This window comes from Eurytemora carolleeae, unplaced genomic scaffold, assembly GCF_000591075.1.
Source record: "Eurytemora carolleeae unplaced genomic scaffold, Eaff_2.0 scaffold1060, whole genome shotgun sequence".
Classification (NCBI taxonomy): Eukaryota; Metazoa; Arthropoda; class Copepoda; order Calanoida; family Temoridae; genus Eurytemora; species Eurytemora carolleeae.
In genome coordinates this window covers 36,877-61,555 of record NW_019396964.1, presented here as the reverse complement: position 1 = coordinate 61,555, position 24,679 = coordinate 36,877, and the positions used below count along the sequence as shown (strand labels likewise).

At 31.1% G+C, this 24,679-nt stretch overlaps 1 protein-coding gene across 1 annotated transcript in view; it reads right to left on the bottom strand.

Moving 5' to 3' along the window:
• Window positions 1-24,679, bottom strand: part of LOC111710577 (ELKS/Rab6-interacting/CAST family member 1) — a 69,854-nt gene that overhangs the window by 15,938 nt on the left and 29,237 nt on the right. Inside the window, exons 17-28 of the mRNA XM_023484685.1 lie at window positions 23,898-23,966; window positions 22,317-22,407; window positions 20,207-20,275; window positions 19,704-19,816; window positions 16,853-16,922; window positions 15,233-15,352; window positions 9,694-9,759; window positions 6,014-6,096; window positions 5,183-5,252; window positions 4,610-4,693; window positions 2,526-2,603; window positions 1,244-1,305 (exon numbers count right to left, since the gene is read on the bottom strand). Of these exons, the coding sequence (XP_023340453.1) occupies window positions 1,244-1,305; window positions 2,526-2,603; window positions 4,610-4,693; window positions 5,183-5,252; window positions 6,014-6,096; window positions 9,694-9,759; window positions 15,233-15,352; window positions 16,853-16,922; window positions 19,704-19,816; window positions 20,207-20,275; window positions 22,317-22,407; window positions 23,898-23,966 (975 nt within the window). The remainder of the gene's footprint in view (window positions 1-1,243; window positions 1,306-2,525; window positions 2,604-4,609; window positions 4,694-5,182; window positions 5,253-6,013; window positions 6,097-9,693; window positions 9,760-15,232; window positions 15,353-16,852; window positions 16,923-19,703; window positions 19,817-20,206; window positions 20,276-22,316; window positions 22,408-23,897; window positions 23,967-24,679) is intronic.

Below are 24,679 nucleotides of genomic sequence, written 5' to 3'. Positions count from 1 at the left end.
TTTCCATTTTTATGGAAGAAAAAAGACTTTTTATTTAAAGTCGCGAAAGAATACCCTTTAATAAAATAAAACTCGACTCTTTTGTAAAGAAAAAATTCGATCTTAAAATTTCTTTGTTATTGTTTTATTAAAACTATTTTATTATAATAGACTGTAAGCGTGATTTCAAGTGACCCTCCATGCAAAGAGGAGAATGCCTGATTGTACAACAGCACCTAAATTACGCATTGTTGAGTTAAGTCAGGCATTCCTCTTTGCATGTAGGGTCAATTGAAATTACGCTTGCAGTATCGTTATAGGTCCTAATATGGCACATTGAAATATATACAATTAAACCATATATGCCTCCTTAGTTCTATAAAAAATTATTCTTTTACGCGAAATTAGGAACTACAAAAACAGAAAATTTCAAAAAGGAATAAAAAGTTCTCAATTTTCCTTGACAGTGCAAAATGATTATTTAGTGCTTGCTTGTAAATTTATATCTATTATTAACAACGAAAAAGTTTTTGCCGGGATTTTAATTTTTTTTAGTTTGTTTAAGATCAAAATGAAAGTATTTTCACACCTGACGTAGTGAGCTGTGAAAAAACTTTTGAGACACATTAGGTATGAACTTTGAAATTTTAATAGCAGGGTGAAAAAGTTACTTTTTCGCCCTGTTGTAAGGCGATAAAGTCACTTAATCACCCTACAACGGGAAGATTTAGGTGTGGTAAATTCCATCAAAATTGAACAAAAACAATTTATCTTATTTATATCATATTACGATAAAAAATCTAAAAAGTGCAAGAAAAGAAAGTTTTGCAAAACTATGATTTAATATATTTAGAATGTTTAAAACTAATACTAGTTCTATTAAATATTTAAACTAAGTTTTAGGTTTTTACTGAAAATATTGGAAGTACATTGAGATTCAGAAAACTTTTGAATAGAAGGATGGCTTTAAGACTTAAGTTTTGATTTTAAATAGCCCGGGAAAAAAAAACTATAAAACATTGCACTTATGCAGACGCATTTTACTTAATAAAATGATTTTCAAACTAATGGTATACTTATTTGCTTGTAATAACATCATTAAATACAGATGGAATGCTTTAATGCAAGCTTGCTATTTCACATTTTCACTGCATAAATGCATTCATTTGTAATTATTACAAATATGCCTTTAGGTTATATTTTAAAACATATTTTTTCTAAGATATTTAAAAATATCAATTCTTGAATATCAAAGGTGTGTTACCTGTCATATTTCTCAAGAAGCCGATCAAACTCTTTATTATTCATGTCCTTCTCCTCGGTCAACTGAACAGTTTAAAATTAAATATTTAAAAACCTACAGGGTATCCCACAAAACTTGATGATGCTAGCACGATGATTTGAAGGTGAATGTCTTATTTGACATTCAGTTGTCAACCTATACTTGTATGATACCTCAAAAATAATTACAAGATTCAAGTTCTGGCATTTCCGAAATGAAAGTCTTTATCTTGAGCACAAAAAAGGCGGACAACATTTTGGGAATGTGATTATTAACTCTTAAAACTATAGGTTGAAAAATAAGTGCAAAAATTACAGTGTAAACCAGAAAACTCTGAAATAGTAAGACGACTTTGAAAATCAAGTTTTAACTTGAGAAAGTTCAACAACCAAGAAACACAGCAATTGTGCTGTGTAAACAGACCCATTTCACAGAAAAGTGATTTGAAAAGTGTCTGGTAAAACTATTTGCTTTGTAACACCATCAAATACACTGCAGTATTGCTATAATGTCGTATTCCTATTCCATTGTTTTCTGGTTATCACTGTATATCAAAAATAAAAGACAATCTTCAAGTAATATCATGTTTCGTGGGGTACTCTGTACATCAGATCACTAGTATACATCTTTGAATAAAGCTTGGTTGTTACGAACATCTAAATCACAGATCGGACTGCAGGTCCAAAAACTTATTTTTAAAAAATAATGTAAAAACAACAGAACAAAATTTGGTTAGTTTTGATTGTAAGATTTGGAAATAGTTTTCTTCCTCCTTTACACTATAGTTTCAGTATAAGTAAATATTTCCTATTAACTGATAGCGCCGATTGAAGGATTCGTATCTAATGGGATAATGAGATAGAAAGAAAGATAGATGTTACCGCCATAATATTTCTATCGGTTCAAAATAGACAACATGGCTGAACCCTGATTGGATCAGGCGCTAATGGACCGGCATACAGAAGTATTTTTCATCCTAAGACTTTATGAGAATACTTATTTTTTAAATAATAATCTTACATATTTGCTCAAATATAAATAATACTGAAAATATTTGAGAAATATAAGCCTGTTATTTCTGTACTATATAATATGAGAGAAAAAAAGAAATAATATAGTATTAATATTAACATGATTTATTAATATTTTCTTTGTTAAACAATATATTATGTACTCTATTACTTTATATTACAATAGTTGTAGGGAGATTTCCCATAGAGAATCAAATTCCCGAGAAAAATAAAATAAAATACTTTTAACTTACAATTTTGATGGACATCTTCTCCTTCTCCAGCCTGTCCTTACAGTCCTCCAGCTCAATTACAGAGTCCTCCTTCTCCCTCTAGTAAAAATTATGATGATAATTATAGTAATAATTATCATAATAATAAAATTATGAATAATTCAGTACACATTGTATACAGATTCTTTGTTTATATTTAGTTGCAGTACACATTTTATACAGATTCTTTGTTTATATTTGGTTGCAGTACACATTGTATACAGATTCTTTGTTTATATTTAGTTGCAGTACACATTTTATACAGATTCTTTGTTTGCATTAAGTTGCAGTACATATTTTATACAGATTCTTTGTTTAAATTTAGTTGCATTACACATTTTAAACAGATTCTTTGTTTATATTCAGTTGCAGTACACATTTTATACAGATTCTTTGTTTAAATTTAGTTGCAGTACACATTGTATACAGGTTCTTTGTTACATTTAGTTGCAGTACACATTGTATACAGATTCTTAGTTTATATTAAGTTGCAGTACATATTTTATAAAGATTCTTTGTTTAAATTTAGTTGAATTACATATTTTATAAAGATTCCTTGTTTAAATTTAGTTAAAGTACATATTTTATAAAGATTCTTTGTTTATGTTCATTTTATACAAATTCTTTGTTTAAATTTAGTTGCTGTACACCTTTTATACAGAATGTGCGGTTATTTTTAAAGTAGAAAAATTATTGGTTTGCATAAAGTTGGTTCGTTGTTTGACTATATTGCCTTGTAAGGTCAAAATTTGACATATAGTTTTTAAATGAGAAAATGTTTTCAAAACTATTTATTCTTAATATTTGTTTTCTTACAATAGGCCCAATTTCGACCCTGACTGCAAGTATCGATCCTAAACTGATCCAAACATTAACATGTTATAATGATCGTTTATTGATCGTTGTTGGATCGTTTTCCATTTGTTTTTTCAGGATAAATTTTTTTTTAAATCAACCCAAATACTGATTCAATGTTTTATCAATTAGTTTGATTTTTTACGTCATCAAGACTTTCTTAATCTTGTTTTATGTCCAAGTTGGTTCGACAACATTTTTATAAAACTCTTGCTGGAAAGCGGAGATTTTAACATGTAAATCTGTGTGCACGGCTTAATCGATCTTAAGATATAAACACTACCTGAACTGCCCGGCGTTGCATATGAAATTTTTTTTAATCGAATTTTGAAAAAAAAAATCCTTTTTTTCAAAAAGTTTTATTATATAGATATATATTTTACTGAGTCAAAATATTTCTCAACATCTCTTTTCCCTTCCTCTCAGGGGAAATCTTGAGAGGGGGGAGGGAGGGGGGCCAGAGGAACAGGGGGGAGTAGAAGCAGATGTGGGGAGTATTCAATTAATCTTTATTTATAAGAAAATATAACACGTTCAAGAAAAGTACATAACTGAGATAATATGGAAAGTACATAAAGTACATAACTGAAATATTATGGACAGTTCATAAATGAGATAATATGGAAAGTACATAACTGAGAAAATATAGACAGTTCATAAATGAGATAATATGAAAAGTTCATAACTGAGATAATATGGACAGTACATAAATGAGATAATATGGAAAGTACATAACTGAAATAATATGGAAAGTACATAAATGAGATAATATGGAAAGTACATAACTGAGATAATATGTAAAGTACATAAATGAGATAATAGTGAAAACACATAAATGAGATAAAATGGAAAGTACACATCTGATATTATAAAGAAAGTACAAAATCAAAAGGAAATTTTCGTTTCTTATTTTTAATTAAATTTGACAATTTCTTTGAACATCAACTTGCACATGAAAAGTTTAAAATTAAAAAAGAAAGTCCATGTAAAATCATTTTTTTTAGATTTTAATGTTTAAGGTTAGAACAGTGTTTTACTGCTTCAAAAAAGAGTATTTGCTGCAAACTCTGATTTTCTAATTCCTTTGTTTATTTATGTCGTTTACGACAACAAGTTGCAAATATATAGGAATTGGAAAATTGTTGTACACAAAGACTCAATTCCTTTGACATAATTTTGAAAAAAATAACTCCCTATGTTACAAGTTGTACCTGGAGAAGATCTATCTGTGTGAGATGTCTGCCGATCTCTGTATCCATCCTATCCTTCTCTTCTTCTACCCGTATCAAGGTTGTCTAAACACAATTAAAACTATAAGATGTCTGCTCTGTATCCATCCTATCCTTCTCTTCTTCTACCCGTATCAAGGTTTTCTAAAAGCACAGCAGATTAAGACGGCGAAATTTTCAAGAAAAACAAATGCCTTAATTCCTTTAGTCTTTTTTTTAATTTTTGCTGTAATTCCCTTGATTCCCTACTTGGAGTATTCACAATCTCTCCCATTAAACTTACCTGAAGTTATCACAATCTCTCCCTTTAAACCCACCTGAAGTTATCACAATCTCTCCCTTTAAATCCACCTGAAGTTATCACAATCTCTCTCTTTAAACTTACCTGAAGTTATCACAATCTCTCCCTTTAAACTTACCTGAAGTTATCACAATCTCTCCCTTTAAACCCACCTGAAGTTATCACAATCTCTCCCTTTAAATCCACCTGAAGTTATCACAATCTCTCCCTTTAAACCTACCTGAATTTATCACAATCTCTCCCTTTAAACCTACCTGAAGTTTATCGTACTTCTCTCTGTTTCTGTCCAGATCAGCGTAGGCATCTTCCTTCTCTTTTTGAAGTCTGAATAGTTTATACTTCTAGAGATCAAATCGTTATTTTAGATTAAACAATGATTGTTGGAGCTTAACCAATTAATTTTTTATTGTTAACACGGTTTACGGAGCTTAAACAATGATTTTTGGAGTGTAGACATTGACTTTTAAATGGTAAACTATAGATTTTGTAGTTTAAACTTTTATTTTTAAAGTGTAAACAATAATTTTTGGAGTGTTAACATTGACTTTTGAATTGTAAACAATGGCTTTTGGAGCTTAAACTGTGATTTTTAAAGTGTAAACAATGATTTTGATGATTTGAGTTTGGATAATAAAATTTGGAGCTAAAGAAATGGATTTTTGATTTTTAACAACTTAACAATTTTATAGCATGAAAAAGAAATTTTGAAGCAAAAAATGTTTTTTTTGGGGGTAAACAATAATTTTTGGAAGCTTTTACAATAAATTTTTGTGGTTTTAATATTTGATTTTGGAGCTTAACTTAAATACTTTAATCTATAAGCGATTTTGGATATTTTTGAAAAATTAACACATTGGAGCTTAAGTTTAGTATTTTTAGAGAAGTTTTGAAGTTTAAACTATTTAATTTAACAACAGAAAACATGTATTTTTAGATCTAAAGACATATACTTTTGAAGTCAGATTTCCTTTTTTGGAGACTAAATATTTTTTTAAGAGGTAAAAAAGTAAGTTCGTGAAGCACTTTATTATGTTTCCAATCTAATTTAAGTAAAATGTTTGTTTTCCAAACCAAATAATTGTTACCTGTTATTAATGGCGGAGGCTTTCTCCATTTCCGCTTGAATAGTGTCCAGCTCGTACAGTAGTTTAGCCTTGTCATCTTGGATCTAGAATATTCATTCATTAAATCATTTATTATTATATTTCAGTAGTTTAGCCTTGTCATCTTGGATCTAGAATATTATTTCATTAAATCATCTATTATAATATTTCAGTAGTTTAGCCTTGTCATCTTGGATCTAGAATATTCATTCATTAAATCATTTATTATTATATTTCAGTAGTTTAGCCTTGTCACCTTGGATCTAGAATATTATTTCATTAAATCATTTAATATAATATTTCAGTAGTTTAGCCTTGTCATCTTGAATCTAGAATATTCATTCATTAAATCATTTATTATAATATTTCAGTAGTTTAGCATCTAGAATATTCATTCATTAAATCATTTATTATAATATTTCAGTAGTTTAGCCTTGTCATCTTGAATCTAGAATATTCATTCATTAAATCATTTATTATATTATTTCAGTAGTTTAGCCTTGTCATCTTGGATTTAGTATATTCTATGTCAGACCATAAACTTGTAAATGCTATTATTGTACAAATAAAAGTTTAAAAATACAGTAAACCGCAAAATGGACATGGGTAGAAGAAGGTTTAGAAAAAATACTATTTTTTTGCGGTATGATAAAAAATTAATGTCTTTTAGCTACGCTCAATAAGAACAAGTTTATTAATTAACTAAAAAAATTTGAGAAATTTTGAAAATGTTTTTTGAAAAAAGTGGAAATATTTGGTTCAGCTGGATTGGTATAATCTCTCCGCCGCGTCGTGTTCTGTAGAGATCCTAGGGATCGTCTTCTGCCACAGTCTTTTTTTAATGAATAACCCTGGATTATCAGAGAGCCCAATCAGAAAATTCCAAAGAAATATTGATTTTGGATGAAATGAAAGGACTGCAGTTTTTATCAAGAAGTTTCAATTTTGCTGAGTAACATTTTTGAAAACATTTTAATATCTTATGCAAATCCAATAACAGAAAACCTTAAACCTTTTCAAGTCATGGTGCTCAGTCAGAACTAATAAAAATGTATCAGGTCTGGGGGGATAATTTTGTTTTATATTTTATGAAAAGTGTGCATTGACTTTTTTCCCACTTGTATGATCTTTTTTCAGAATTGTTTTTTTTTGCATTTAAAAGAAACCCATGTTTTGAAATTTATATATTTTTCGTATTTTGGATACAGGGTGGCCTAGAAACTTGACAGTAGAAAGGGTCGTTTTTGATCTTTGAAATAGTTTGCAGCACCCATTAAATAACAAAATTCTCCCTGTCCTTTTGGTCTTAATTTTTAAACAAATTACTCTATATGTTTATTTCTATATTACTGTCATGTGTCGTGGAACACTCTATATCTGTGGACAGGGGTGCTAATCTCCCTATACCTTGAATTAAGTATATTTTTAATTGATTTCATAAGATAAATAAAAAAATGTGAAACTTTTCTCTCAATTTGTCTTTTTGAAACTATTTATTTTTAATTGAATGGTTAAGTGTAATCAGTGGCCGAATTTAAAGAATTTGAGCGGCGGTTTGAATTTAAGCCGCGGTTTAAATATGGTTGGCTCCACTTGAAATTGTATCAAATGTTTCAAGATTTAAGCCGGCGTTTAATTTAAATCGGGTTTTAGTGGATTTAAACCGCGGCTCAAATTCTTTAAATTCCCTCTCAGAACAAAGTAATCGAACAGTGAACTCAAAATAGAATTTTTAATATATTTGCAACCTGTTTTCGTAGACCTTTGACTGTTAGATCAAGTTAAATCATAGATTAAATATAAAAAATCTGCATCATCAGGTTATACAGATATTAGCATATGAAAATAAGAGATTTAAAAAACAGACATAACAACTGTTTATTATTATAGATTTTGGCTTTAATATAGTTTGAGAACACCGTTTTAAAAACACATATGGGTAGATGCTTTTTTTTTGTAAAATAAGAGTTCGCAATCTTTGCTAAAAATAAACCCACCTCACGGATAAAAAAATTCCAAAAGAAAGTAAGAAAAAAATATTTCTGGCGAAATAAATTGCCATGTCTATTTTCCAGATACAATTACAAAGTTGTAAACACTAATTTAACAAAACACAGGAGTAAAATCATTGTGCAATTTTTCTTCTCTTGTCAATGTAGAAAAAAATACTTTTTACTAAAATATTTAAACCCAATCTATGCTGTACCTTGTACACATTATGTGAGATACAATACACTAAAAAGTCCTAAAGTTTTTATAAAAATAAAAAAGAATTAATTACAAGTAATTACAAAAAAATACTTTAAGTTTTAAATTCTGGAAACTTATTATACATACATTGAGAACCAGAAAACTCTAGCATAAGAAGATGATTTTAAGACTCAAGTTTTGGCTTTAAATAGTCACAGAGACACCCTGTGTTACTTAATTACTAGTAAAACTAATTGCTTTCATTAAATAAACTTAATTATTACTTAAATGTCTGCTTCCAAAACAACAGTTGTCTGGTACTAAATGTATGAGAATCAAATCTAAAATCATGATAATCAAGATATTCCCAATAAAAAAGAAAAAGTATGGAATTTAAAAGTCATGTTTCTGTAATTTTGTTGAACAAAATGGAGAAAAATACTAAATATTTTATTTGATAATTTAATAGAGTAACTTTAAATGTCTAAAATTTCTATATAATAATGATTTTAGTTGAATCAAAACTAAATCATCTTAGTTTTACCAGGATAAATATTCAGCACGAAATCTCTATACGGCACGAAATGTTAATTTAAGAGTTTAAAGGGACTGTTAGCTTAATTTCAAGTATCACTCCATGCAAAGTTGGCAAAGTCCAATTCACAACGGTACCCTTTAAACCTTTATCTGGTCTGTGGAGGATATTGTCGTTTTTCTAGGGTTGTCCCTGATAATTTATATGTTTACCTGGAGTAGAACCCACAATTTAAAATAATACTTCTTCAATATTTAATTTTGATCAGACGAAGCTATTAAGGGTACCGTTGTAAATCGGACATTGTCATGGAGGGTCACTTGAAATTATGCTTACAGTTTCTTTAGTAATTTTCTATTGTATTAAACCATAAAACTGCATTTATATGCAGATTGAGAAATGAATAATTTATTGTCTCTTTGGTGGTTACATGGTTCTTACAGGTCAATGTATGTAGACCTATAGTTGGGTCTGTACAGTTGTACAGCTGTACAGTTGTACAGTTTAACCATGTGCTTATGTACAGAAACTGTCATGGCGGCCGTTGTACATAATTTCTCAAATGGACAAACAGTGCAGGAAGGACGGTAAAGCATGCCAGGGATGAGAGCAAGGAATTTATTTTGAGAACACTGATTTCAATACAATCCCAGAAAGGATTGGTCAGACATTTGTTGACAAAATTTGGGTTAAAAAAATTAAAAGAAATTGAGTCTTTGCCAGAAATTCTGATGCTTAATCCCCATATCTTTGCAACCCAATGACATAAATTTCAAACTATGATTTCTGTTAGATCAAATCATCTAAATTTACACCTTCCATTTGGAAAGATTATAGGAACTAGAAAATTCTAGTTTGTGGCAAAAAAACAGCGGTTTTTAGATATTTAAGTGTTAACATCATGAATTCCCGGCTCTGTGTCCTGATCCCTCGATACCTGCTCATTTTGATCTTTAAGATCCTGCAATATCTGAACTGAACTTAAAGTTGAGACCTTTAAAACCTAAAAGTTTAAGACTAAAGAGGATTTTTTTTTATTTCTAGATAAAGCAAATCAGTCTTTGCCATTAACTCTGATTTTCAATGACTTTCACCTTAAATATTTAAAACTTTGAATTCTCCTCGATCAAATAATCTGATTTTGAAATATCAAAGGTTTACTCCATCTAGGTGCAAAGAGTAAGGATTATAGATTGTGGCAAATACTCAATTCTTTTCTTGATTTTTTAAAAGACTTGAGGTAATGATTATTCCTTCCATAGAAAGGGATGGCTTATGGCAGCTTTATGGCTATGGCTAGTTTATTGCTGGTCATAATCTAAAAGCTGACGACTTTTGAAAATTCTCTTGTTCAAACAGAAAAATTGGCAAAGAAATTCGTAGTCACAAACTATTATTTTTCAATGCCTATATCTTTGCAACCTGATAGTGTAAAACCTTAATATTTTAAACTATGAATTTTTTTAGATCAAATAGTCTAAGTTTGAAATGTAAAAGATTTACTGCTTCAGGATTCAAAGATATGTAAGGATTAGAAAATTTGAGTTTGTGGCAAAGACTCAATTCCTTTGTTTGAGAACATTGGGAAAAATGCGCCCTAAACAGCAGCACTTAAAAGCTTAAACTATTGTTTAAGGGAAGCGCCTTAAAGACCTTGTTTATAAAAATTAAAAAGATAATGGTTTGATAAGATGTTGGTTGGATTTGCTCCAAGATAAATACTCTTAGGAAGATTTACTGGCTTTACAGGATTTACCAGTAAGACAATAACATTTGATTAAGAGGGAATTATATGATTAGCATCATAAATAAAACAATATTATTATTCAATATATAAGAGACAAACTAAGTTATGACATTAAAGCTGTTTTTTTAGCTGTTATTTTGTTATTTTTATTATTATTACGTTTTCTTATTCTGTCCCAGTTAATATCTGAGTTCCGTAGCTTTTGATAATTAAAAAAATTGATTTAAATTATTTTAAAAAATGTTTTTAAAATTGTTTTTCCATTTAAGTATTAAAGAAGAAGAAATCTAAAGTTGTTCTGCAAGCTTTAAGCTGCTGACCTCAAATTGTTTTTATAATCTGTAGATATATATATATATTACAGTTTTCAAAAATAGTTCTAATATCTACATCAAATAAAATGTATACTAACTCCTTATATATTTCTATTTCTATATATCTCCACATGAATATGTTTTATGGGAATAGAAAATAATAAAATTGTAAATAAATATTTTCTTTGATGAAATATCCCTATATGATGAGGTGGAATGTAAAGAAACGGTAAGAGAGTGGTTTTGTTAAAGAACTAAATATCAGGTTACAGGGATATATCTAGTCTCATTCTTACAACATTAGGAACATAGGAAATAGAATATACAGATCTAGTCCTATACCTTATCCTATTTCTTGTCCTATTTCTTGTTCTATCCCTTGTCATATCTCTTGTCCTATACCTTATCCTATTTCTTGTCCTATTTCTTGTCCTATCCCTTGTCATATTTCTTGTTCTATCTCTTGTCCTATCCCTTGTCATATTTCTTGTTCTATCTCTTGTCCTATCTCTTGTCCTATCTCTTGTCCTATCTCTTGTCCTATCTCTTGTCCTATCTCTTGTCATATATCTTTTCCTATCTCCTGTCCTATTTCTTGTCCTATCTAGTTTCCTATATATTAAACTGTCCTTGTCCTATCTGTCCAATCTATGGTGCGGAGGTTCTCTTGTACTATCTCATGTCCTATCTCTTGTCCTATTTCTTTTCTATCTAGTTTCTTCTCTATTAAACTGACCTTGTCCTATCTCTTGTCCTATTTCTTGTCTATCTAGTTTCTTATCTATTAAACTGTCCTTGTCCTATCTGTCTGATCTATGGTGCGGAGGTGCTCTTGTCCTATCTCTTGTCCTATTTCTTGTCTCTCTCGTTTCCTATCTATTAAACTGTCCCTGTCCTATCTGTGTGATCTATGGTGTGGAGGTTCTATCTTATCTACAGGGTGTCCCAAAAAACATGGGAATTCAGTGACGAATTCGATATCGTCTTTGTTATGAATTAGCATTGTAATACCTAATTTCAAAATCCAAAATATTATTATTTCTGCTAGAGTTTATTTTATGAAAGGGTAAAAGACTGCAAAGATGTGTCTATAATGTCTCCGCAAGATAAACAGTAAAGACAGACAAGTTTACTCTGTTTGTATACTGCAATTTTCTTGTTTTGCACAAAGTACTTAACCGTATGTAGTCAAAACATTAACAAACAAAATGTGAACATAGCAGACGAAACTCTTACAGATTGCAGCTTTCTCATTAAGTATCACTATACTAAATCAAAGAATTATTTGAAAAGACGATATCGAATCCGTCACTGAATTCCCATGTTTATTGGGACACCCTGTATGTATATTACAAGGGAATATTGTTCACTACAGTACACACTAAATACAATAATAAATTTTCTTGACATGTTTTATGTAATAAAGAAAACCCAACTTTACATATGTATAATATATATTATTCAATGTGATTTATAACTGTGGTTAGAAATTATTTATGAATCAGGTATGTGCCAACCTGTGAAAACTAAAAGAACATTTTTTTCCCGCAATGTTTACTGAAATTTCCGGGGGGTTTTATATGAAAGAAATGCACAAAAATGCGGAATTCACATGGAATTTGCAGTGATACATGCGGAATTTTTGCCCAACAATTTGTCCATTCTGCTAAAGACCCTAATTACAAGTGATGTGGAGTGGTCAAAAACTCTATTTTTCACTAAAAATGAGCCACACTTGAGTGCTGAGAAACTCTTTTGGACTCCTTAGGGGCGTATTGGTTTTTACATTCTTGTTAATTTAGAGTATATACAAAATTCATGCTGAAGCAATTCATTTGAATTACTATATATATTCACACAACCATAGGGCAATAAATTTGGTTTATTCCGATTGTCTCCGTGAATAAAGAAATACTGTCCTGTGTTTCATAATTCAGTGCAAGGATATTTATATATACAATAAATGGAGAAATATTTACAGTTAATCATCTTTATTAGACAGAACTAAAATAAGAAAACTAATATTTTTGAAAAAAAAATTTTTTTGGAGAGTTTAAACCTTAAATAAACTAAAATAAAGGGATAAAATTGTTAATCAAGCAGTAAATTCTTAATATGTTGACAGTCAATTTTAACCCTATTTTCTAGAATCCTGTAATCTTACATTTGTTATTAAATGTAATTTTTCCTTATCTTTTTGTTATAAAATAATAAGAATGTTTTTGTATAGAACAAAAGAGATAAAATACAGCTTAAACACCTATGGTTCTTGCAAAAGTATTTGCTTCGTTTTTGTAATTTTTGCTTTATAAATTGTTGCAAAAATATGCAAAGTTTCACACAAAAAATAGCGAAAAAAATAAGTAAATTTTTGCATTTCTGCATTTTTTTGTAAAACGTTTTGTTCGCTGCAAACCCTAATCAGTATAAACAGGTCATTAATAATTATGTAAAGAGTCATAAAAAACATCTTGACTGTGATAAAAAGTAAATTAAAAGCATTCTGAAATTGTGACTATTTTGTTTAAAATTAAGGACGGAATATCAAAGTGATGCCAAATATGAGATTTTCCTGACATATTTTTCAAAATTTTGAACAAAATGTTCATAATTTCCAAATAGTTTCAGTACTTGGGGGTAATGTTAGGATTTCTTCTATGGGATATAATAATTAGATGTTAAATGTAGATGGGTGTCAGACTTTCGAGCAGTTAAAAAGTGTGCGTACTTCGTCCATATTCTAGCAACAAAAATATCTATATTTTTGTGCACCTGTGTAAATCCAATTCTACAAGAAAACAATGAGCCTGAATATTATAGTTTTGTCAGACAGAAAATTTGAGTTGACACTTATGACGTTTAAACAGCTGTACTGAAAGTGTACGCATTCTGTGTTGGCGTCTATTGTACTTGACAACCTATTTGACTAGGATGACTAAAGAACTCGTCAGCTGTTCTAGGCTAGATAATCCTACCCCAAATTAGGCAGCACTAGGGTCTAAAGAATCCGAATTGGCGTTAAGAGTGGTATAAGAGTGATTTTAGCTACTACCGCTCTTATACCACTCATAAGAGTCATCTTTCTAGAACTGGCCTACAGCTATAATTACAGCTTGTTCTATGACCCGGGCTCTAATGTAATTGATACATATATTCAGTTTAATCAAAATATGAAATATCCCAGCTGGAAAATTATTTTTTCTTTCCACCGTTTTCTTATTTTCTACTGTGATCGNTTTCAGTTTCTTCCCCCGCCATCAGAGGATGAGGACACTAGTACTAGTGAAAGTGAGGCTAGTTCCGACATTGAAGACATAGACCTTGAATTAGATGAATAAAAGCACAAGCCAAGCCCAATCAATATCTGATTTGTCAAAATCATGTCATAATCATCTCATTTAAACTGACTTCAGTTTTCCAATCTATAATTATGTTGTAACCATGCCTGATGTATTAACGTTGATTACCCTAATTACTTGTTTGAATTGTGAACCAAGTCTTCTCCCCCCCTCCCTTTTTGTCAATACCCTTTTCTACCCCTCCTCCTTGAAGACCCTAATTGCCCCTACAAACTAGGCCTCCCCTCCCTTTTTATCTATACCCTTTTTACCCTCCTTTTTCTAGAAGGCCTTAATTGCTCCTACGAACCAGGCCAGAAGGCCCTAATTGTCCCTACGAACTAGGCCTCCCCTCCCTTTTTATCTATACCCTTTTTACCCCCCTTTTCTAGAAGGCCCTAATTGCTCCTACAAACCAGGCCTCCCATCCCTTTTTTTCTCAGCGCAGATACCCTTTTTCCCCCCTTTTAAACCCTATATAAAGGGCCCTCCGACCACCGCCAGAGCAGTGTGTGAAATGGTTTTAGTCCGAACGCCAGAGTAGTGTGTGATACAATTTTCAGCCGGAAAATTAAGGATAGCTCATTCAAATTCTAGGGTAAACAGTTATTTTATTTTAAACCTTGAGTTTTCCTAATCTTTGCTTTTTCCCCCTTTTTTTTTGGAATTCTTGGCCTTTTTATCTTATTATTATGTTCATGAAAGGTATCTATTTAGTTTTAGCGTACTAAGTACTTTTTAGCTTTTCTATTTTGTCATAACCACCAAACTGTATTCAATAAATTAGTAAAGTATTATCTTTTGACTTTGGTAGGTTAAGAGGCTAAGCTTAGGTAGATTTGCGAGCAGGAAGTTTTTTTGAAGATTGCTAGATTTTGTTAATACCATAATTAGATTGAATATCCTTACAAAATAGTTTAAATATCAATAAAAGTAAATGGGTGTCTCGCTTTTGAGCAGTTAACGTCTGATTTTTTTTTTAGGTTACTCTTTGTGTGATAATTTTTGCTTAGTATAGCTGTGCAAAATTTGCACAGTCAGGAGTGGAACATTTTTAATTTCCGCACATTAACTTACCCGTCTGGATTCTCCCTGGTTTCTCTCCATCTTCTCTCTGAGGATATCAATCTCCTGATGGGCTTTATCAAGTTCTAGTTGGGTCTTCTCATTAGCAACCTGGTACTTTCCAGCTGAGCCCTAGATATACAATACAATATGCAGAGGTGGAATTTATAGAATTTGAACCATGTCTAGATGTTGTTTGAACATGGTTGGTTCAGCTGGAAATTTTAATACATGTTTCCAGTTTTGAGCCAGTGCTCAATTTAAACCATTAATTGGTGGATTAGCAACGCCGTTCAAATTCTTTAAATTCTGCCTCAGGACATTCAACAATTTGAAGGTCTCTTTAACAATATGGAGTACACTCAAACAATTTGGAGGACACTCAAACAATATGGAGGACACTCAAACAATATGGAGGACACTCAAGCAATATGGAGGACACTGAAACAAATGGAGGACACTCAAGCAATATGGAGGACACTCAAACAATATGGAGGACACTCAAACAAATGGAGGAAACTCAAGCAATATGGAGGACACTCAAACAATATGAAGGACACTCAAACAATATGGAGGACACTCAAGCAATATGGAGGACACTTAAACAATATGGAGGACACTCAAACAAATGGAGGACACTCAAACAACATGGAGGACACTTAAACAATATGGAGGACACTCAAACAATGTGGAGGACACTCAAACAATATGGAGGACACTCAAACAATATAGAGGACACTCAAACAATATTTTGTACACTCAAACAATATGGAGGACACTCAAACAAATGGAGGACACTCAAACAATATGGAGGACACTCAAACAATATGGAGGACACTCAAACAATGTGGAGGACACTCAAACAATATGGAGGACACTCAAACCATATGGAGGACACTTAAACAATATGGAGGACACTCAAACAATATGAAGGACACTCAAACAATGTGGAGGACACTCAAACAATATATTGGACACTCAAACAATATTGTGTACACTCAAACAATATGGAGGACACTCAAACCATATGGAGGACACTTAAACAATATGGAGGACACTCAAACAATGTGAAGGACACTTAAACAATTTGGAGGACACTCACACAATATGGAGGACACTTTAACAATATGGAGGACACTTTAACAATATGGAGGACAATCAAACAATATGGAGGACACTCAAACAATATGGAGGACACTCAAGCAATATGGAGTACACTTTAACAATATGGAGGACACTCTAAAAATATGGAGGACACTCAAACAATTTGGAGGACACTTAAACAATTTGGAGGACACTCACACAATATGGAGGGACACTTTAACTATATGGAGGACACTTTAACACTATGGAGGACAATCAAACAATATGGAGGACACTCAAACAATATGGAGGACACTCAAGCAATATGGAGGACACTCAAGCAATATGGAGGACACTCAAACAATGTGGAGGACACTCAAGCAATATTGAGGACACTTTTTGCTTATTCGTTTTTGTTTTTCAAAATTTCAAAATAGCAGTTTGAATGTTTTCATCCTTCGCTTTTTCCAAAAAACAAACTTTCTATGTTTTGAATAAGCAAAAACCTAACAAAAAACTATCATTTTGGTTGTTTTACAAATCCTTTACCTGAACCCTCTCAAGTTCTTCTCTGATCTTATCCATCTCACTAGCATATTTATCCCGCTCAGCATATGACCTGAAAATAGTTAATTTTAGATGAGAGGACTAAAGAGACTTTAAGAATATTTTCAAGTGGTCCTCAATGCAAACCCGGCAATGCCCAATTTACAACGCTATCTTTGAAACCTTAAAGTGATCAAAAATGTGGAAGACTCAAAAAGTGTTTATTTCTGTGATCTTCTCCATTGTTTCTTCCGAGCAAGGAATTTGCAAGTCCCTTTTGCAGAGAAACCGTAAATAAAAATATACATTTTAAAGAAACAAAACCATACTTGATCGAACAAAACTTGGGGGGTACCATTGTGAATTGGGTATTGCCATCTTTAAGTGGAGTTTTACTTGGAATAATGAATACAGTCCATTTGAATTCTTTTCATTTCCTTAATTTTAGGGGATTTAAAGTTAGATAATGGTCTGATTTATCCAATACAAGATTAAAGTGATTAAAACAAGACAAAAACTATCCTTTTCAAATACAAAAAGTATTTAGTGCAAATGAGACAAATTATGTATTTGATTTATTATTTTAAAAAACCATACAGAGTTTCAGCCTTAAACTATCCATCTGCTTCAGTATATCAATTTTAAATATTTTATAAAACTTTCTTTTAAAACTTTAATAAATACTTTTTGCAAGAATTTAAAAGAAGGTGCACAGTTTTGAAATATTAAATATTAAAATAAGCAGAATTAGTACAGATTAAAACAATTTTAATAAATTTTATATCTTATCATATTTGATGGAAATATGTCTCTGCTTATATTTACAGTTTTAAGAAAAGAAAAAAGAATTTTGTTTTATGTTTGCAAACTTTCTAACCAAAATCTTGATAAAAAATAATTAAAAATCTGATATTAAACAAAATCAAAACTCAGAGCCAAGATTTCTAACATTTTCAAGGCCTACAGAATCCAAAATTAGAATAAGCTCAAATTTTAAATTCAGAAAAGGAAGCTTTAAAAAGTTGGTTTTGATTTCAGTATTTTTTATTTTGGTTGATAATCTCTATGCCACAAGATTGTTTCACATTTTTGAAAGCTATTTGAAGTTTAGAATTTGTTAAATTTATGTTTTAATCTAAATCTGAAAACTACTAAAACATCCGCTATACTACACTTCGAACCTATGGATCAACCGCTATACTATACTTCGACCTATGTATCATCCGCTATACTACACTTCGGACCTACGCATCATCTGCTGTACTACACTGCGGACCTACGCATCATCCCCAATAATACACTTTGGACCTACGCATCATCTGCTATACTAGACTTCGGACCTATGCATCATCCCCTATACTACACTTCAGATCTACGCATCATCCGCTATACTACACTTCGGACCTACGCATCATCCGCTATACTACACTTTGGACCTACATATCAACTGCTATACTACACTTTGGACTTATGCATCATCTGCTATTCTACACTTTGTACTTACGCATCATCCGCTATTATACACGTTGAACCTATGCTATACTACAGTTTGAGCTTACGCATAATCTGCTATACTACACTTCGGACCTACGCATCATCCCCTATACTACACTTCAGACCTACGCATCATCCACTATAAATACTGGTTTTGACAAAAATTTGATTTTCTTTCAAAATTAATTTTTCTGTTTAAGATTAGAAATTAAAAAATAATAAATTTTTTAAAAGATTTTTAAATTTGTTTTTAGAGTATTCCCTTGAAAATGGGATCAGCTTTTGCACATTTTTATATTTATATTTTTATATTTTGTTTATAGACATGTTCTTTATTTTAAATAAGCTTTTCTTATAAAAAACCAAATTTTAGAGTTTTTTCTCATATTTTACCCTCTTCAAGACATTTTTTTCTATTTGCAAAAGAAATAGGTTTGTCTAAAAGAAATTGTGTTTTTTTAAGAGAAAACTTAAGCTTCAAGAGGCAAAGCCAGAACAAAGTGTTACTTAGAATACAAACAATAGGAAACATTTAATAAAAATACAATATTTTAGCATTTTTCAGATAATAAATAATCAGCAAATTGTTGAAAACAACAAACAAAGCTTTATATGTCAATGCTAGACCTTTTTCATTTCGCTCTTTTATTGTTCATAAACAAACCATTTTGTTTTTGCCAAACGTTCAAAAAAATGGATTTTGTTTGTTCTCAAAACTATTGGTTTTTTAATAATTGTTCTAAAAATCATTTTTTCAGTAAAAAACTATAGCTTTTTAAAAATCTTTTATAAAATTTGTTCATTAAAGAAAAGTTTTTTTCCAATTAGTTCAAACAATTTTAAACCGTTCATTTTTTGGTTCATCCATCTCTATATCAAAGTATTTTCCAAGCTGAAGACAACAAATGTAACTTGAGATTTATCATGCGGATAATTAATATTAATTCTCCCTGATTTGTGTTTAAGTAAGTGTTTTCCTTTTAGAGAACAATAAGGGAAAATTAGTCTATAGCAGGAAAATATTTTCTTGATGAAATCACCTTACCCCCCACATACTTTTTAAAATATCACTTTTTCTAAAACAAGTTAAATAGAAAAGAATTTTTTTGATTTTTTTAAAGCTTCATTTTGTTCTGAGAAAAAAATAATATGTGGTGGGGGAGCTGGGGAGAGAATGGACCCCTGATCTAACTAAGTTTATTTTTTTTTAAATTGCCAGAGGTAACAAAGAAAGAAAACTAAAGAATGAAGGGGGAAAATATGATGATAAGAATAATTTTTGTGTAATTTTTAACCGAAAATTTTAAAAATTACAATTTCAAAATAACAGTATTGAAATAATATTAACTAAGAAACTAACCTGCTCAGTGCAGTTTGTATTTTATCAAACTCTTCTTGTATGTTCTCATTCTCAGACTGGGTATTCTCAAGCTTAGCTCTCAACCTATATATCTCACCCTGGCTCTTCTCAACCTATATAGGAATCAATACATTTATTGTTATTTGTGATGTCTGGCACTTTCTCAAAGACATTTTTCTAAGCGGCAACTTCCCGAGGGTATTTTTTAAAGTATTTTTTAGTATAATTTGTCTCTAACTCTCATTTTAATCTTTATCTAACGCCCTCTGATATTTCAAACTATGAAATCTGTTAAAAATTAGTCAAAGTTTTAAATTACAAAGGTCTAGACCTAAAATTTAAGATCAAGGCAACTTTAAACTCTGAAAGCTTTAGTCCCATGAAAAAGTAAATAACATCACTTTTGTATTAAACAATTAAAAATGTGAAATTTTATTCATCAAACATATGAAATTGCTATTGTCTCTAAATTCTCTGAAAATTTGAAGAAAATTTTTTTTTACCTTTTCCTGCATCTGTTCCATTTCAACGGTAGATCTTTCATAATCAGATTGGTTCAGTCTCAGCTCAGCCTATTTAGGAACGATTTGTAAGAAAAAGTCAAATGTCAAAATGGTGGCCAACGACCACCCCAGTAAATTTCTTGTTATGTCTAAATGTCCTATATTTGAAAACTGAAGGCAAAATGTTAGCCCAATACAAATTTGTGTCAAAATATTTAAGTGACCTTAGGCCGAATTTAAAGAAATTGAGCTCGAGAGAACCACAGGAATGTTCTTAGCTTGGGTTTGAGATTCTTACTTGAGTGGGTCCAATTTTATAATAAAAATAGCTAAAATCGTAATTTACGACCACGCCCGGGTAAATGGCAGGAGTAACCAGAGATGAGATTTTAAAAGCTTTAACCCGACTAAAACCCGGTCTTTTCGCCTGCTCAGACCCAAGTAAAGCTCAAGTCAAGACCCAGGTTTTGGATGGCCTTGAGTTTAGTAAGAACCAACCCTCTTGGGTTTTTCTCTCTTTGAGGCTCGAGCCTTCAGCAGCTGATGATTGTAAATTTGTACATTTAAAATCTCGGGAATTATTTGTGGTGTCAAATTTTATTAATGATATAAAATAAACATACTATAAAAATAATGTATCTACATAAAGTTTGAATTTTTGAAATTTACATCTCCTTGTCACAGCTGATCTGACGACATTTTGTCTGCTACAGAGAGAAAGCTTGCAAAACAGTCTCTCATTGGTCGAATCAGAACCAATCCTGACTTGGGTTCTATCTAAGCCCGAGTTTGGGTTTTAGTCGGGTCTAAGCTTTTAAAATCTCATCTCAGGGCAATGCAAGGTTCCCAATCCAGTATTGTATAATTTAACAAAGATGAGTTTAAGCTGTTTCCAGAACTTTAAAAAAAAACAGACTTCTTTTTCTTACTTTGTAACTTTTTATGTGCTCCCATGGCCAGCTGCAGTACATTTGAATTTCCAAGCCAGGTCACCGTTTCCAGTCCCAGTTTGTACTGTACCTAACTCTATGGACAGGACTAGCCGGTGCAACAAGGTTAACGCGGTCAGACTTTATGCTTTATATAGGTTGATTTTACTTTTATTAAAGGGGCAGAGGTGAGTGCTCCACATAAATCTATAATATTTTACATTGTTCAAAGTTTGCTTTTATCAGATTATGCTAGATTTTGACAGAAGATATAAAATGTTTGAACAATGGGGTTAACACGTTGATAAATCGTGTTGGTAAATACTAATTTTGATATATGACAGCTCAGATTCTGTTAAACCTTTTGAAGGAAAAACACCTTAAACCCGATTTTTATGTTAACAAAACTTTTCTCTATTGCAACAAGAAATATCAAGTTAAGAGGTCTAAAGTTAGGTCAAAGCCACAGTAGAAAAAAATTGAATACTTAATTATACCTTATGCTTTAATTCAACCTAGTGTAGGTTTAAAATAATGTGATTAAGCTACACAAATATATCAAAAGAACTGAATATTAGCACAAAATTTATTTTTTAACCTATCATCTTTGCAACCTTATCTTGTAAACCTTAGGTATTTCAAATGATTAACTCTGCTAATTCTGTAAAACATGTAAAGTGTGTGTACACCATCTGGTTGCAAAGATATAGGAATAAGAATTTGTGGCGAGTAATCTTTGTTAATAGCGTAATTTTAAGTGACACACTTTGCAAATTTACAATGTTAACTTTTTTTATTTTTTATTTTTTATTATAATATATATGTTTATTAATTTTCTTTGTTTTTATGTTTTCGTCATCAGAGTTTATTACTTTTTGAGTCAGAAAACCGACTTAATCTTTCACATCTATAATCAGAATAAGATTTCAAGGGTACCGTTGTAAATCAGACAATGTCAACTTTGCACAAAGGTCACTTGAAATTACGCTTACAGTTCTTACACCCACCTCTGACCCTTCAGTAAAAGTAAATTCAACCTAAAGTCTGACTGCGTCAACCTAGTTGCACCGGCTAGTCTTATTGAGTGTCTGCGATACAGTACAAACTGGGAGCGGAAAAGTTGACCCGGCTAGGAAATTCAAGTGTACTACGGCTGCCCGTGCCTTTAAGATTAAATTTACCTGTGCGCGTCTTAGTTCATTCTGAGCTTTTTCCAGTTTATCTTGGAGCTCAGCGTTCTCTACTGCACGGTCGATTCCCAAAGCACGGAATCTAAAGAAAAAACTTTAATAAATACTGAATGTTTTAATCATTCATTGCCAAACTTTGTACCCTGTCTCAAAATTTCCCTATTTTTCTAAGGCAATATAGTCTTCGCCACAAAATAAAATGTTCTACTTTTTATATCTTTGCAACCTGACGGTGTAGACCTTAGCTTTTTGGTCTAACATAATTCATGGTTATACAAAGTTATGAGGATTAGAAGAGTTTGTCGCAAAGACTCAATTCCTTAACCATTTTTTAACCTTAGGAAATCCCAAAAGTGTAAAAGAATGAAGTATAGAATGAAGTATAGAAATAAATATAAAAACTCATCGAATGAAATTCAACATTTATAGGTTGTAATATCATGAATGATCAGTTTAAATTAACATAATTGAATTATTTTCAATCTGAGTGGAATAATGAAAATCTGTGAATTTATATGGACATTACGCTCTATGCAACGAGGTTATGGAAAAATATCAGAATATCAAATGCCAATTGATCAAAAATCTTTAAATGATCAAAAAAATGTACGCTGAACAGTTAGGACAACTATTTTTTTTTTAAATATCACAATTTTACAATAAAGTAAATTTTAAAGTTTAAGGTATTCTTAAACATATTTTTATGATAAAACGTCTGTAAAATGCAAACTCTCTATTTCACACAATCTATTTTTTCTTCTTTCTCTTCTCTTCTATTTTCTACTCTTCTCTTCTCTTCTGTTTATCTTTTCTTCTCCTTTCTTCTCTTCTTTTTTCTTCTCTTCTCTTTTCTTCTTTTTTCTTCTATTTTTTATTTTCTTTCTTCTCTACTCTTTTATTCTCTTATCTTATCTCTTTTCTTCTCTTCCTTTATCTCTAATCGTCTCCTCTTTGTTTTCTCTTTGTTATTTAACCTGTTTTGAGATGAACAATGCATTACGATCCGTTGTTATGATTTTTTTCTGATTTGCTTACATTTCTAGCTTGTAGACCTAATTGAAACGTACTCCGTTTGTACTCCATAATTAGGCATTTGATCATTTGGCATTTGATATTTGATATTTTTGCGAGGTTATAGTGTATAAGTTGATTCTGGCCTAACCTATAGTAAATCAATATTAGTTAAAAGTTGTAAGTGTACAGTACAGCTAACTGAGCACACAGGTAGAGAAGTATCAACCCCCAGAGCCCGAAATTTAAAAGAGTATCGTTGAACAAAACTCCCGAGTTTCCTTCTTGGGGTCTTAACATTTGTGTAGATTTTGATTTAAGAGAATCAAAAAAAATTAAGAATATAAACAAACTGAATAAAATAATATTTCATAACAAAAATATTAATATTCTTAAAACTGCCTAACCCCATTCGTGAAACCCGGGTTTTAGAACTAGTTTTCAGAACGATACCCTGTCTTAAGTTTTGGGCTCTGGCTCTATGGTTACAAGACAAACATTAAGTCGCCAAAATGTGAAGGAAATGTAAATTTCGGTCGTCTTCGTAGGATCTCTCTGTACCTGTCTAGCTGAGGGCTGGGTTGTCTCTGATATCCAATATCACGTGATCTCTCCAGCTCCATATGCAACCTTAACAAAATGGTGATGACTAAATTTTTTTATTGTATTGTGCTGTACTGCACTGTACAGTACTGTACTGTACTGTACTGTACTGTACTGTACTGTACTGTACTGTACTGTACTGTACTGTACTGTACTGTACTGTACTGTACTGTACTGTATTGTACTGTACTGTACTGTACTGTACTGTATTGTACTGTGCTGTACTGAATTTGTATTATATTTCCTGAATAAATAAACAAAACAAACTATTAACTATCAAAGAAAAATGTCAAAATGTCAACGTTGTGTATAAAATATATTTATTACATAAAAATACATGAATAAACAGGTGGATCATATAATAAACCAACCAACGATATTGTATCAGGGGAATAATAAACTTAACCAAAACACCCAAATAAGCAATTCTAATCCTCAACAATATTAAAAAAGACGTAATACGATATCAATTTTAGAACCACACAATAGAGACATACAGTAAAACTATATTAGATGAAATTAATGTCTCTATGCTAATTTTTAATAGCCAACTTTTTTGAAAATTGGTTTAATGGATATAGGGGATTTAAACTAGGCTGAACAAAAAAACTGGACAAAAATGTCTTCCTTCAAAGATCTTTGTTTTTACTTATTTGCTTTTCAAATTTATGAAAATCTTAGTTATTTAAAAATTCGAGGGGGGGGAGGTTGATTGGGAGGGGTGATGAGGGGATGGGAGG